Below are 16,485 nucleotides of genomic sequence, written 5' to 3'. Positions count from 1 at the left end.
TCCTCAGCACATATTTCACGGCTTGCACAGTAAGACGTGAGAGTAACTATGCAGCACACTTAGGCGCATGTGTTCAGTAACTTTTAGATGCGCCTCTGAAACATGAAATGCTACTGATAGGTCAGTCATCTGATGATCCAGCAGACATGTATTAACCTATTTGTGACGGTCATGACACCTAACAAAATTCCTAGTATATAGTCCCTTAGCAGAATATCCGCTTATCCTGTCACAGTCTGCATGGTTTTGACAAAAATATTTTATTTCTATACGGTCTAAGCTGTTTCCCACAATTTGAAATTCTATGCTCCCTTGTTGCAAGCCACAAGCTCTAGTCGGTTCTCTTACTACTCTTTGTGTCATTGAGAAAACCCATATACAGAGTCAAAACAGTGCTTGCGTGATGTGTCTTGCTGGCGCAATACACAGCTTTTGGTGTGGTTCATATTGGGAGCTAGACTTCCCAGTTACATGGGAGTGACCTCATATTGTCATGTTAGGATATTCACATCAGACTGTATTATTCTACAAAATGTTAATGCTGGACCATATAAAGCAAATATTATTTTCCAATGTTCAAAGAGACAAAATGCCAGGATAACAGAAGACCAATGTGACGAAAGCTACTGGTGTACTGCACGTCCAGTAAGATTGTCCCAATCAGTGCCTAATTAGTCTTGTCCCTCCACATTAATCTAAAGAGAGTGAAACAGACGCCAGTTAACAGCATGTAGTGTCATTGGGAAGTTCATGTTGCTATTTATAGCGATTACATTCTCTATTAGAAGTTGAATGTAGGCTCTAAACATTCAGTGCCAATTTCATATTGCCTTATTTAGATGCAGTATCATTTTCGCAAAACATCACTTCTACAGGAGCCATAACTTAATATCATTAGTTTTATCACTGCCAACGGCCTTGCCGCAGTGGTAACACCGGTTCCCGTCAGATCACCGAAGTTAAGCGCTGTCGGGCTGGGCTAGCACTTGGATGGGTGACCATCTGGTCTGCCGAGCGCTGTTGGCAAGCGGGGTGCACTCAGCCCTTGTGAGGCAAACTGAGGAGCTACTTGATTGAAAAGTATCGGCTCCGGTCTCGGAAACTGACATATGGCAAGGAGAACGGTGTGCTGACCACATGCCCCTCCATATCCGCATCCAGCGACGCCTATGAGCTAAGGATGACACGGCGGCCGGTCAGTACCGTTGAGCCTTCATCGCCTGTGAAGGAGGAGTTATTTTTTGTTTTATCACTCGATTAGGTATTAGTGGCTCGTGGACCTAAAAATAAACTATGTGCAAAACAACTTCTCGTAAATCTAATTTTTATTTGGTTCATAGTTTATAAAGGAAATTTTTACCTCCATGAGTACACATTTTTTGTATCAGATATACTATCATTGCCCTGGGGCGTAGCAGACGAGGTCTGTTCAAAAAATTCTGGGACTTTACCACAAAATTTTTGAACGCGTGCCTTTCACTTATTGTACTTGGTCTCCTTCGAAATACTCTCCTCCATAATTAGTACACCGCTCCCAATGCCGTTTCCACTTCCGGAAGCAGTTTTGGTACGCCTCTTGCTTGATCGCGCAAAGCACCATCTGCGAATTTTCTTTTATCTTGTTTATCATTACAAATCTCCGTCCTTTCAATGGGGTTTTCAATTTTCGAAATAAAAGAAAGTCCGCAGGGATCAGGTCTGGAGAGTACAGACGATGAGGCAGCACTGTGGTTTCGTATTTCGTGCAATACCCACGCACCAATAGGGATGAATCTGCGGGTGCGTTATCGTGATGCAAGAGCCATGAATTGTCTCGCCACATTTTAGGCCGTTTCTTTCTTACATAATCTCGTAGACGTCGCAACACGTCCCAATAGTACCATCGATTAACAGTTTGTCCCTGCGGCACGCATTCACGATGAACCAACCGTTCAAAGTCAAAGAAAGCTATCACGGCTTTCACGTTTGACTTAACCTGACGACCTTTTTTTCTTGGAGAACCTTTCCTCACCCTGTGCGGCTGACCCCAGCGGAGGTTCGAGTCCTCCCTCGGGCATGGGTGTGTGTGTTTGTCCTTAGGATAATTTAGGTTAAGTAGTGTGTAAGCTTAGGGACTGATGACCTTAGCAGTTGAGTCCCATAAGATTTCACACACATTTGAACATTTTTTCTTTCCTGACCCATTGTGATGGCTGAATCTTGGTCTCAACATTGTAACCATAGACCCACGTCTCACCACTAGTTATGATTCCCTTAAGAAAGCTCTTCCACGTTTCACCGCCAGTTATGATTCTCTTAAGGAGATGTTTACCATCTTTGGCCTGAAAAAAGCATGTTCTTTGAGAATTTTTTTCTCAGGATGTGTTATAGATATCAGTGTCAAATTTGGTCAAAATTTTTATTGATATTTCCTCTACAAACTGGATTTTTTTCGACCGGAAATGTCGAAGAACAAAGGCGGAAGTGCCATCGGAACGAAACAAAATTTCGATGTAGACCTTCACGCACGGTATGTCACAGGTCAGCCGGCTTGCCTGAAATCAAAATCGAGTTGACGTTAGCGAAGTATGTTAGATTCTTTAGGACTTGTATCTCGCTTAAGTTATTTGGACCATAGGAAACAAAATGGCGGCCATTTGAAAAAAAATAGGGTTTTTTTTCATCGACTTTTCGACTTCGTCGGCCAAGTGAAATTATTTATAGTTGGTGGATCGGAATAAAAGTGGTACAACTCCTAGACAATTTAGTTAGCTTCGTCGGAAATAAAGAATCATGCCAATCGGTTCAGTAGATTTGAAGTTACCATACCTCGCGATAAAAAAAAAGGTCATTTCGAGAAAAACGCGTTTCAAGTTTTGACTACATATAAATGCAATATTATGCAACGTACGTTCAATCTGCTATTCCGGGTCCATAAACTAGTCCTTCTGCTTCCTCATAAAGGGGGTTCTGCTCGATCTGGGCCATCCTGTCCAGAGCCGCTCGTACGGCCCGTGACAAGCGGTTTTCGGCCGCTTGAATCCGGTGGTCGTCCTAATGCTTGGCGAACTGCGTCGAATAGAGTCCCAGGGTGACGTCCATCGTTGTCATGGTCTTCAGAATTGCTGAATACCTTACGTTGAAGCTGTTCATTGCCAGGAAACTCGCAGTCTCCACAGTCTTCGCACCAGAATGCAAATGCTTGGGGGCTATCTTCCAGACACACGCGTTCAAACTTTCATTTGAATTTTGTATGATTCCTCCCAAGCACTCGTCCTCCGAAAGAAAAAAAACTGGTGCGTGAAAAAGGCCGATTTCAGGCAGGTGCATTCTTTTGTTCAACCGCGAATAACAAACATTTCCGTTCCGTATTCGGAGAAAACGTTTCAGGGGTGGATTCTAAACACTTTTATGGATCCCAAAAGGCAATTTTAAAAAATCGGTTTTTTTAACCCAAAGATAGTAAACCTCCCCTTAAGGAACATCTCGTTCTCATTTGCGCGATCCAGAAGCTCTTCACAGATTGCTAGGCGAAGGTCCTCCTGGTCTTGACTCATGAGCCGTAGGATGAACTTGGTGGCAACACGATGCATTCCAAGATGCTGTGTCAGGATTTCATAACATGATGCAACTGAAATGTTACATTCTTCTGCAATGTCTCGGACCGTCATTCTTCGACTGGCACGTGCAATTTCGTTGTCGTTCCTGACGAGAGCGTCGTCGGTGGACGTCGAAGGCGTCCTGAACGAGGGTCATCTTTAACTTCCGTCCGGCCAGTTTTAAACCGCGTGAACCATTTGTAACACCGACTGCGGCTTAAGCACTCATCACTGTAGGTGTGTCTCTAAAGCTTTTCTTGAATTTCAAGCAAAATTTAATGCAGACGCATTGCTCCTCTAACTCTGCCACTTCGCTATTCGCAAACTGTGCGACACAACTTTCTACTGAATACAGCACTGAACGACGACTAACAGTCGTACAGCAATGAAACTTCCAGCAGTTACACATAAAACACAGGCGTGTGCAGGGAAGCCAAGCGAATTCCGCTCCAACAAACCATTGGTGTGAAATTACGAATGTTCCGGAATTTTTTGAACAAACCTCGTAGAAAAATCTGTGGAGCGAGCTCACCACACGCATAGACTTAATACAAATGGCTATGTCAGAATGGAATTGTCGTGTGACAATCGGCTGTCAGTTAGTCTGTTGAGTATCTTGAAGTTTTCGCTTACAGACAAGATTTATGTATAGCAGTCTCGAGTTATTAATTCCACATTTTACAGATCTCCAAGCTATTGTGTTTATCTTAAAATAGTCGTGACACCAAAGTGTAGTAGGCCTAAGTACCTAATAAGAATGAGTAGAATGTTGATTAATTCTTTAATTCCCCTTGGCATGAACGAACAGTAATCATATCACAAAGTAGAAACTGATGAATTTCGTCCCTAAAAATCTTTCAATGTGTATTAAATTGCTAATTTGCTTCGTTCTCTAGTTCCAAAATCAATGTTTCTCAGGGCTCTTTTACTTTGGCGTCGGCCATACATTATAGGAAGCCTTGTCGCAATGCCACCCCAGCACAATGTATGAAAACAGATACTCAGCAATAAGATCAAGTGCAATACAAACCCAAAAATAGCTGTAGCTGCCGTTTCTTTTCCTATAGCAATAAAATTTGCGACAGCTCAGTAAACAAGCAAAATGCCCATGCATTTATCTCTCCAAACCTTTAAGCCAAGTTAATTCCAAATATCCCAAACGCGTGTACAAAATCGACATTACTGTTAAGTGGAATTTATCTGTAATAGCAAAGTATTTTCATTCGAAATATTCAGAGCGTTTACGGCAAAACAGCTCATACCATACTCAGGTGATTTTGGAGACCATGTATGTCGGAACCAAGTATTCTGTTGTGCGCCTCGAATGCTCTTACTATTTGGGCTTGATGTCTCTTGGTAAAATTCTGTCATTTCGCTCCCAGTTGTGAGTTTGGCCTCAGTAATGCAACAAGACGATTCGTTTTCGGGTGTATGGTAGACTGCAGTTCCCAGGTTTGCCAGGTATGTTACAAAAGTTGTAATCACGAATCCAGAAAAACACAGAATAACTTCAAAGGACAGTGCATTAATTTCTCATGTTTGCATAACGGGGTTACCCACAGTTCACAACACTTCGTGTAAACGTGACGTCATTTTGACGTCAGACGCTGATAGCGAGGCTAGAACTGCTATATCGTCTTAGACGAGGCCCGCGAGAAAGACAGCCCGAGGCGCATACTTCAGATCACGTATTACTGCAGGTCTTACGAGTGCTAGCAGTCATCCCTGCAAGGAGCCGAGCGTTCGCGAAGTGTGATGGACAAGCCGACTAGTGTGACAAGTTCATTGCGAAGCCCGTAGTTCTCGAGGGCCCTGTTATATCGAAGACGGAAACAGCTGTCTATCGGTTTTCGTGACCATCCGAGTCTTAACACACGAGACGAACATGACTTTCAAAACAATAAGTCACTTCAAGTAGAAAGAACTGGAGATGACGTTGTCTACTGCAGCGTACGTTAACCTTGAAGTTAACGCCATTCGTAAATATTTTAAGTTCTGCGTTCATGCAGACTGGGCTGTGGGTAAAGGAGGAATTAAAATGTGGGCAAGAATTAACTCCGAAACGTATTAAAAAAGTTGTATTGTTTTTGTAATATGCCTTCTGATATATCTTCGACCCAGAAAGTGAGACGGTTCAAAAAATGGTTCAAATGGCTCTGAGCACTATGGGACTTAACATCTTAGGTCATCAGTCCCCTAGAAGTTAGAACTACTTAAACCTAACTAACCTAAGGACATCACACAACACCCAGCCATCACGAGGCAGAGAAAATCCCTGACCCCGTCGGGAATCGAACCCGGGAACCCGGGCGTGGGAAGCGAGAACGCTACCGCACGACGACGAGATGCGGGCAAGTGAGACGGTTACTGATTTCCAAGCAAACCTTAGTTTCAGGAGTTGGTCTGTAATTACAAGGGATGGAAAGCCACTCCAGCAGACAAATTAAAACGGCTGCTCATTTATCTTATGTGCAATGAATAAATGCTGTTTCAGAACACCAAGACGTTGAGGATCTCTCGAAAACGCGTCGGTTTTGGTGCAATTTGTTGTAATAAAATTACGGGAAACGTGATATTGGAGGTTAAAGATGTACTTTAATTGAAGACATTTTTGTTTGGCAAGGAAGTGTCGTAAGAGACTTAGCTAGTAAATTTTCTTTTACACTTTACGGATCACTGAAACTAAGCCGACCTTTTAATTCTTTTGCAAAAGTGTCGGTCTTTTCTATGCTTCTTATTCTGAGTGGTAGTTTGTTTTAACAGATGATAACGTGTTTTGAATACTTATTCACATTTGCGTGTGTCATGCTTAATTTGTAAATTACTGACAACGAGAATTCACTCCTGAGAGAGAGAGAGAGAAAGAGAGAGAGAGAGAGTACTCTTCTATTTACCTAACACGGAATATTACAGAATATACTTCTGTTAACTTAATAAGGTATTCCCAGAACCTTGTGTAAATATGAAGGTGAAAAAAAAAAAAAGATTCAGATACGGCAGTACCCGAACCAGCTCTATTGCTACACAACACTCTGTAACTAACACATAGTCACTACTTCTTTTCAAAGGAATTTTCATGGCGCCTGAAGGGAGGGTTGGGAGCGAAGTGAACAGGGGTCGCAACCTGAGGTCTGGCCATCGTGTCCCATTCCTTCCCCCAGGAATCAGGGAAAACATATGGAACGTGGAGCATAGATGCAAAGTACATCAATGATTTTGTTTTTTATTTTATTTCTTTATTTTATTTTATTTTTGTAATTAATCAGTTAACTAATTTTTTAATACTAGAACATAGCAGGAGATCGACGTCGCGAGGAGGGGGGAGCGGCGAGTCGCCACACTCGGTGGGAGCACAACATTCCAATGAGCGGAGAATAACCAGTACTAAGGGTGGTATGCTGAAGATAAGTTGGGTAGATCACATAACTAATGAGGAGGTATTGAATAGAATTGGGGAGAAGAGGAGTTTGTGGCACAACTTCATTAGAAGAAGGGATCGGTTAGTAGGCCATGTTCTGAGGCATTAAGGGATCACCAATTTAGTATTGGAAGGAAGCGTGTAGGGTAAAAATCGTAGAGGGAGACCAAGAGATGAGTACACTATGCAGATTCAGAAGGATGTAGGTTGCAATAGGTACTGGGAGATGAAGAAAGTTGTACAGGATAGAGTAGCATGGAGAGCTGCTTCAAACCAGTATCTGGACTGAAGACCACAGCAACAACAACATGGGTGGAAAAGGCGTGGATCAACTCCTCATTGCAGTAATACGAGGTGCATTCAAGTTCTAAGGCCTCCGATTTTTTTTCTAATTAACTACTCACCCGAAATCGATGAAACTGGCGTTACTTCTCGACGTAATCGCCCCGCAGGCGTACACATTTTTCACAAGGCCGACGCCATGATTCCATGGCAGCGGCGAAGGCTCCTTCAGGAGTCTGTTTTGACCACTGGAAAATCGCTGAGGCAATAGCAGCACGGCTGGTGAATGTGCGGCCACGGAGGGTGTCTTTCATTGTTGGAGAAAGCCAAAAGTCAATAGGAGCCAGGTCAGGTGAGTAGGGAGCATGAGGAATCACTTCAAAGTTGTTATCACGAAGAAACTGTTGCATAACGTTAGCTCGATGTGCGGGTGCGTTGTCTTGGTGAAACAGCACACGCGCAGCCCTTCCCGGACATTTTTGTTGCAGTGCAGGAAGGAATTTGTTCTTCAAAACATTTTCGTAGGATGCACCTGTTACCGTAGTGCCCTTTGGAACGCAATGGGTAAGGATTACGCCCTCACTGTCCCAGAACATGGACTCCATCATTTTTTCAGCACTGGCGGTTACCCGAAATTTTTTTGGTGGCGGTGAATCTGTGCGCTTCCATTGAGCTGACTGGCGCTTTGTTTCTGGATTGAAAAATGGCATCCACGTCTCATCCATTGTCACAACTGACGAAAAGAAAGTCCCATTCGTGCTGTCGTTGCGCGTCAACATTGCTTGGCAACATGCCACATGGGCAGCCGTGTGGTCTTCCGTCAGCATTCGTGGCACCCACCTGGATGACACTTTTCTGCATTTTCAGGTCGTCATGCAGGATTGTGTGCACAGAACCCACAGAAATGCCAACTCTGGAGGCGATCTGTTCAACAGTCATTCGGCGATCCCCCAACACAATTCTCTCCACTTTCTCGATCATGTCGTCAGACCGGCTTGTGAGAGCCCGAGGTTGTTTCGGTTTATTCTCACACGATGTTCTGCCTTCATTAAACTGTCGCACCCATGAACGCACTTTCGACACATCCATAGCTCCATCACCACATGTATCCTTCAACTGTCGATGAATTTCAATTGGTTTCACACCATGCAAATTCAGCTGTTCAAGTAAGGAAAACGTCGCCATTTTAAGTATTTAAAACAGTTCTCATTCTCGCCCCTGGCAGTAAAATTCCATCTGCCGTACGGTGCTGCCATCTCTGGGACGTATTGACAATGAACGCGGCCTCATTTTAAAGCAATGCACATGTTTCTATCTCTTTCCAGTCTGGAGAAAAAAAATCGGAGGCCTTAGAACTTGAATGCACCTCGTACACTAAATCTGAGGTAGATTAAGAAACACATTACAAACAAAATTGGAGAACAATTGTTTGTATTTGGAACTGTAGACAGCTGCACAATATCTTTTATTAAGGAAGTCCCAAAAATCGAGGACATTTTTCTCGCCATCAACAAACAGATAGTGAACTGTGTGTCCACAACTCACTTCACAGAGTTCGTCTTAGCTTGTCGAAGTATCCCAAGTCGCAAAAGAGGAGCAGGTGTGACGTATCTGATGACGATCCGTAGGGCTAATTAAGGCCAGCATCTGTCGCACCAAGAATCAGACACATGTCGCCGGTCTGCACACGAAGCGATGTTCGTCCTTGTCCAGAGCATCACAGGTGACACACAACAAGGTGTCTGCAAGGTGAATTCCGTGAAGGCGAAACCAGCATACTTGCTTCCCATTGACCGCAAGGTACGATGCAGACTGGACCTCAGTGGCAAGATCAGAAGCGTACACCGATCGTCATACAGGACGCCAATCGATGTGGGGATGCTTCCCCTCAACCACATTAAGTGACCTGTTTTGCTGAAGAAAGCTGTAGATATCCTTCGTGGACATCAAGTCCATTGGCAGTATCACAGTGTGGACATAGCTCAGCTTGAAAAAACAATAACGGAAGTAAAAGAAGGATGGGGGTGACAGCGATCGTTGTCCAAGGATCTCCAACAACAGGCTAGTAAGGCACGTGGGAAAATGGCGCTACAGCTCTGTCTGAGAGCAGATGAAAAGGGCTATCGCTCTGTCAGGGACGCGATACAGGCCTACACTGCCCCTGTACTGTAGAGGGCGACGGTCTTGTACAATATATTGAACAGCAAGTCGTGGCAAACATATGAACCCAATGCTGATAGCATGTGGTGGGACAAGGATGGCAGAATGGGGAGTGTCTGTGCCACGTGGGGCATATGTAATACCAAATATACATTTACATGTTGTGTCAATTGCAGAAGATAGAGGACTCATAAGCAGTGGTCTAGAAGTCCAGCTCGTAGTTGGGATAGTAGGCCCTGGCAGCTGAGGGCAATAGTGCACCACAGATCACCTGTGCAATCGAGTCCTGAGCATTTGACAGCTGCAGCAAATGCAATGGAGCAGTGCTGTCTGCAGGAAGCCCCACACCTGTAGCCATAGCGCTCGATTTGTGGACGTTAAGGCAGATACTAGAAACTTCACTGTAGGTGATAACCCATACCAAGGACTCCCTGACCTCAGCACCACTACGAAGAACGAGGATGAGATCATTCACACTACCAGTGCAGCAAAATACTTGGCCACCAAGAGACATCCCAGACCAATGACAGAGGCTTCAGAGCAATTGTTCCATGGCGAAAGACATACAACAGAGCAGAGAGCAGGCAGCCTTGGTGCACTGAATGATGTCTCAAGAAGGGAGGGGTGAGATGGCCATTGTAGGGTGCACAGCACATCGCCGCATAAAAGAGAGACATTACAATGTTGATGGTAGTATCATGTATTCCAGATTGCAGAGCACCCTTTCCAGGTAGTCATGATCAACCTGATCAAATACCTGCCTGAAGTCAAGAGGGACCAAAAATCCAGTCACACAATGAGTGTGAGAAAGATTGATTATATGTCAATAGCTACAGAAGGCAGTACAGATGTTATTGGCACCTTCCAAACAGGTTTGATCAGGGGAAACCATCGAGGAAACTGTCTGGAATCTGCACAATAGGTGTCGTGGGGTCCCAATAAATTTCTGTCCACACCTGTGCCAGTAGGGGATGAGTCAGTCACACATGAGCAACTTGTTTGTAGAACCTACCTGGATAGCATCATGGACTTCACCCTTCATGATGTCAAAAAGTAGATCCATCATTGCAGCCCCCAGAAACAAGCCAAATGAGAATCAGGAGATCGCTGTAATGTCGGAAGGTTGGTGATGTTGTGCAGAGTAAAACATAAATTAATATTGGTAGGGGACAGACCCTTTATCACAATGGGTGTCTATATGTGCCCCCCATTATCAGTCAAAAGAACATTAATCAAAGTCCTTTGACAGTGGCAATGTTCCACTATGACATGGTACACAGACGGATGCTCCTGTGCTAATCTGTCATGTGTGCACGTCTTGACCATAGTTCCTTCAAGATGACATCGAGAGATAGCAGTGAGCTGTGCCCTGGCACGATTAACCATCACCTGACACTCTGGTGAATATGACATCGTAGTACATTCCCAGAGAATGGTAAAGTAGAAACCTGGGTTTGTCATCACCACATTGTGACCTCCCTTCCGTAACCAACGAAGGCCTTGTGGAAGACAGGCTTTGCACAGAGCAGCCACCAAGACAGGGCAGACTGATAGGATCATGGTGTTGACGACAAGCTGTCTGGTCTTTATGAGTTGCCAGAAGTTGGCTGAAGAAAGATGGATTGCGTACATTTTCCATGGTCTCCAGCCATGCTGCACTCTTTGGCAGCAGAGGCTGATGCAGATGTATGCATCATGGTCAGAAAATGCATTGAGCCAGAATTCAACAGCCTGCACTCCACTGATACTATTGAGGGAGATGTAAACACAGTTGAGGTGACTGGAAGAATGGCTATTGAAATGTGCAAAACCTGGAGATGTCGCATCATCCAGTTCAAATGCTTCAAATGGTTCTGAGCACTATGGGACTTAACTTCTGAGGTCATCAGTCCCCTAGAACTTAGAACTACTTAAACCTAACTAACCAAAGGACATCACACACATCCATGCCCGAGGCAGGATTCGAACCTGCGACCGTAGCGGTCGCGCAGTTCCAGACTGTAGCGCCTAGAACCGCTCGGCCACTTCGGCTGGCTGCATCGTCCAGTGTCATGGCGTCAGAGGACAACACATCATCAGTAGGTGGGTCATCATACTATGCACACATCCAATGGAGACGGTCACCAGAAGGGATATGGCACAGTCTCTTCCGTTTCCTTGGCGACCATTGCTTCCTGCAATGTTGATCTGTGTCAGAAGGCAGAAATTAGATTAGATTAGATTAATACTTGTTCCATAGATCATGAACACGACACTTCGTAATGATGTGGAATGTGTCAGGTTAATAAAAGATGTCTGTACAAGATACTACATTACACAAAATATTGCATGACACTAATGTTTAAGGGTTTTTTTCCCTTTAATTTATATCCAAAAATTCAGCCAATGAGTAGTGGCTGTAGTCCGACACACAGCCAGATGACAGTAAAGCAGAGGTCGGTACAACTCTGTGATCAACAACTATGTGGTTGGGACAGATGTTTTGTGGCTACTCACAGCTATCGTCCATTGGTACTGCCTCTGGCGGCAGTGTAGGAGAGACAGGCAAAACGTTCATCGCGTTGTCAAGAGGAGCCAAAGCTGGTGGCGACTGAATAAGAGTGGATGCAGCAGGCAGCCCCACTGCGAACCAGTAACATAGTGGCCGCCACAGGGAGAGTGACGTCTCCAGTCAGCGTCTGAACCAGTCTACGTCAGAGACATTCTCAACCGACGTAACCTTGCTGGCCACAACTTGAACAAGTGCATGGCTGGACATCGTACATGACAACACCCTGCAGCTGGCAATTACCAAGTAGGCATGTGTTTCCTCAGTTCAGTTTTTACCTGATGGACATCACTGAGGCCCGGTATGTTTCGACCCTCTTCCACGTTTCAGCGACGTGATTGAGACCGTTTCCGTAAGATTTATAGGCGGGCACCACAACATCCGACGGAACCTCAAACGGGAATTCGAAAACCCTCAACGTTCGGAGCCCAACACCAGCGTTATCAACCACGGCAGCTTCTATATCGGAACTTGAGATCGGTATCTTGGCGCAGAACAGTACTTCATTCGGCAGCTTGTGTACACAGTGGTACTACGGATCGAAAAAAGAATTCCGAGAAGAGCTTGTGGCGGGAGACCCATTTCGTCCCGAATAAACCGTTCTTCCTCATACGCTTTTGGTCGTACAAGCCGCAACAGGGAGGTAAACAAACCGTGCTCGCTCGCAGACTGTCCACTACACCATGATGAGGTATTGATAGTTTCCATTTTTAACTATAACTTAGATCTCATGAAGGCTTTAACAGCCAATACGTCATTATGCGACTCTTAATTATAACAAATCATATCAAGAATGGCGTGGATTCCAGTATGGTCATTATGGTGTTTCTCAAGCACCCAACATCGAATGTTAACGAAACGAAAGTCTGTAGCAGTTCCTGCGGTCTTCGATTAGTGTGTATGATGTCATGTTTGCAAAAAGTCTTTTGAACGATACGTACCTTGCATAACGTACCAATTACTCAAGGGAATGCTTCTGGCTTCCAAAGCAGTACAATGTCTGAAGAGCTATGACATTTTTGTCTCTTCTCAATTTCAAAAGAGGTCTTCAGCACTAGCATTATAACAAAAAAATAAAATCTCTGTTTTATTTCATAGTTAACTACGACTATATGCCATTGTCAGAATTAGTCACAAGTGAGTTCATGTTGTAGAGTGATAGTTCATTAAGAAAACTAACAATTATTCAAAGTACAGATTTCTGATTATTTACAGAGCAACGCTTTAAGCCTGCTCTGACTGATATTTACTGCTAAAAATTCTACGCCTTTAGGATGTGTAATCTAATGTGTTACTGTTTCCCCCTACGCTAGAAATACAAACTGTATTTGTGGGAAGATTTGTCACATTCCTGTCCAGTGCCACCACAATTTAGAAGGCGTTGGCCGCCCTGTTATTATGTAGCATATGTGTTGGTGGGGTGGCGGTGAGGGCGGAGGAGTAGTGTTACGGAAAATTTCGCGCTTGTGCCAGAAATGGAAAATCAGTGCAGCGAAAGAATGCTGAGCTGTCAGCATACGAAGAGCGTTAATGTGGTGATGTGCGTGCAATCACAAGCGAATGACATGAAGAGAGTACAAACTCCAAAGCGTTAAGACGCAAACACGTTTATCTGAATCCCCCTCTCCTGCCCTTGATCCTTGTATACTTGACAGGAGCAGTTTCTCTTCAGTCGTTTTCTGCTCGGGCGGTGACGCGCTTCACGCTCTAATCGCCAAGTGGTTGTATGTGTGTTCAAAGGACGTGTAAAACTTGTTTAACCAAATCGGACTGACGTAAGTCAACTCGCACGTAGCAGACGACTGACAGACAGCTGAAAAATTCCGTCCTAGTTGTCAAGAACGGTTTTCCAGAAATATGACTTCGTATAGTGGCCGCACCATGAAGTGCAACGAGGATCTCGAAAATGAGAGGAAGAAATGCACATTTGAACCACTTGAACTGACACACTTGCTTGACGGTGGCGAGGACAAGACGAAGGAGAGGAGAGACAGACGTGAGTAACCACTACTTCGGCGATTTTCATAGTCCTGATTGAAAAACATGTTAAATCCAGCACACACAGACTATAAAAATTTTTCAAGTCAAAAATGTGTTTAAAAGTAACGTAACCTTTCAGAGAGCATACTAAACCCAAAGTGTCAGTAGTATTTGGTAGACGCTTACTTCGTTTAAGAGAAGAGAAAGACAATGTAAGTGTAAAATAATCTGTCTGTTGAAATGGAGTGTAACAGTATTTTTTAATATCTGCCACAGTAGCATTGTTCATAGAATTTTCACAAAAAAATAAACACACATATCACAGGATTGTGGTGTAGTTAACATCATATTCCGTGCATCTGACAGCGCAAAGTAACGCTAAAGATGTTATTGAATGCAAACACACTGTGATCAGAGCTGTAAGTTTTCCATTCAGCCCACAAATATTTTTAGTATATTTTAGGGCTACTACACACAACGAGTAGTACCACTCTTGGAACACTAATTTTTTTCTGCTTTTGTGAATCATATCTCACCACAATTCTCTAAGAAGTTGCTAAAAATATCAACACATTTGAATCTAGTGTCGCTGTTTATTAATGACAAAAATCCCAAATGAAACGCAAAATCTCAGTTTATACATTTTATTTTCTATTTCATGCCAATCTACTTAATTTTCCCCTAATTCTGTTTCATCCATTTTAAAGGAAACAGAAAGTATAACTTGCAAATACTTGGGAAACAAATCATATATTTATTTATTTATTCACCCAGGCATCATCTTGCAGTGATGGCGGGTTTGGTGCCATAGTACAAAAAAGTATATAGCTCAAAAAACTGGCCACAGAATATATAAGCATACTTTATGAGAATAGGGGAGGTGATCAGCCATGGTCTTAATACCATTCCAGCATTTACTGGACATTATTTTGGAAAACCACAGAAATCCTAAAACAGAACTGCCAGACAAAGCAAACTCTTTCCTCTCAAATATGGAATCAACACCTTAACAACTGCTCTACCTCATTCAGTTGGTCCCTGTTGTACAATATTCTTAAATATAAACACAAGTTCTCTCTCTGTTATTTTGCACATATAGGGGGCTACCACTGTGACTTCAGAACCATGAGCTTGTTGCTATGTCCCTTGCACTAACTCCAGTCCATTTGGAAAGCTGATTTCACTTCCGTAAATGTTCTGTTATTCCCGATGCATATATTAATGTTCTTCCCTCAGTCCAACTGAAGAACTGAGTCAGCATATGCCCCCCTCCCCCCCTCTGAGGATTGAGATGTTGAATTCAGGAAAATAACAAGATATTACCATTATGGACTGCAGATTTTGGCACATGATGCAATGAGCTGTTGTAATTATCCCCTACCACTATTAACCAGCTCTGAATATTTATAGTGAAAGTTTTAGCTGTCTTTTTAAACAGATGTGTTTTAATACTGTAATTGTTTTAATCTCATTGGGCAATTTATTACACAATTTTATTCCCTCATAGAAAATGTTTTCTTGAGTTTTTTGTTTGTTTTTCCACGGTAAATTTAAATCCAAATTGGTTCTCCTTCCATGATTATTTGTAGAACTGTTAGTGAAGTACTTAGTAATGCTTCCCCTGATATGCTCAACAGATTGGTAGATGTATTCACTTGATGCATAGAGAATACCCAGTTTTTTTAACGGTTCTTGATAGTGAGTCTGATTGCTAATTCTAATGGTTATTCTTACAGTCCTTTCCTGCAGTTTAAAAACTGTGTCCATGTTTTGCACCTATGATCCCAAGAAAAGAATCCCATAACTAGGAATTGAGTGTATATAGGAATAGCATGTCACCCCAAGACATGGTGGTTGCAAACTAAATACAGAATCCTAATAGCAAAACATAGTGTGGACATTCTTTTTGCCAGAATATTAGTGTTTTCTTTCCACATTAACATCCCTAAAAGCTTCGTGTTTGTTACACAATCTATGAGTTTATCATCTATGCTTAATTCAACTGAATTGTGTTCCCTCTTTATGCTGAAGTGTGTACTATTCATTTTCCTTGTGTTAAGTCTTAATTTATTGCCTACTGGCCAACTGTAAACATCCATGAGAGTTTCATTTGCTTTCTCTAATATGAGTTTAGGTGTTTTATCAGTGAAAAAGATGTTACTGTCATGTGCAAAGAAACTTTTTTTCTCTGTGTCTTGCACTGTCTGAAAAGGCATTGACAAATATTAAGAGTAGAAGTGGGCCAAATACACTGTCGTGAGGAACAACTATGTCCAGAAGTTTCTTTTCTGTCAATTGGATTACTAAAAATTATTGTCAGCACCCTGATTTCCAGGTAAGACTGGAACACTTGGTTACTATTCCATATTGTTGTTGAAATTGATAAAAGAAAGACAAGCACAAAGTTGAAGAAGATAAGTGTGTGTGTGTGTGTGTGTGTGTGTGTGTGTGTGTGTGTGTGTGTGTGAGAGAGAGAGAGAGAGAGAGCATAGATATTCTAATTAAATCTGAAATAGTGG

At 43.0% G+C, this 16,485-nt stretch overlaps 1 protein-coding gene and 1 pseudogene across 1 annotated transcript in view; both read left to right on the top strand.

Moving 5' to 3' along the window:
• Positions 1 to 908: 908 nt before the first annotated feature.
• On the top strand, positions 909 to 1,026 carry LOC124552277 (annotated as a pseudogene).
• Positions 1,027 to 13,405: 12,379 nt separating this feature from the next.
• LOC124619380 (probable peroxisomal acyl-coenzyme A oxidase 1) overlaps positions 13,406 to 16,485 on the top strand; it is a 96,151-nt gene continuing 93,071 nt past the window's right edge. The window contains exon 1 of the mRNA XM_047145718.1: positions 13,406 to 13,982. Within this exon, the coding sequence (XP_047001674.1) occupies positions 13,844 to 13,982 (139 nt within the window). The 5' untranslated portion in view covers positions 13,406 to 13,843. The remainder of the gene's footprint in view (positions 13,983 to 16,485) is intronic.

The sequence above is a fragment of the Schistocerca americana genome, chromosome 1, assembly GCF_021461395.2.
Source record: "Schistocerca americana isolate TAMUIC-IGC-003095 chromosome 1, iqSchAmer2.1, whole genome shotgun sequence".
Lineage (NCBI taxonomy): Eukaryota > Metazoa > Arthropoda > Insecta > Orthoptera > Acrididae > Schistocerca > Schistocerca americana.
Note: the sequence above shows the minus strand (reverse complement) of the source record. Positions and strands in the feature narration are given on the sequence as shown.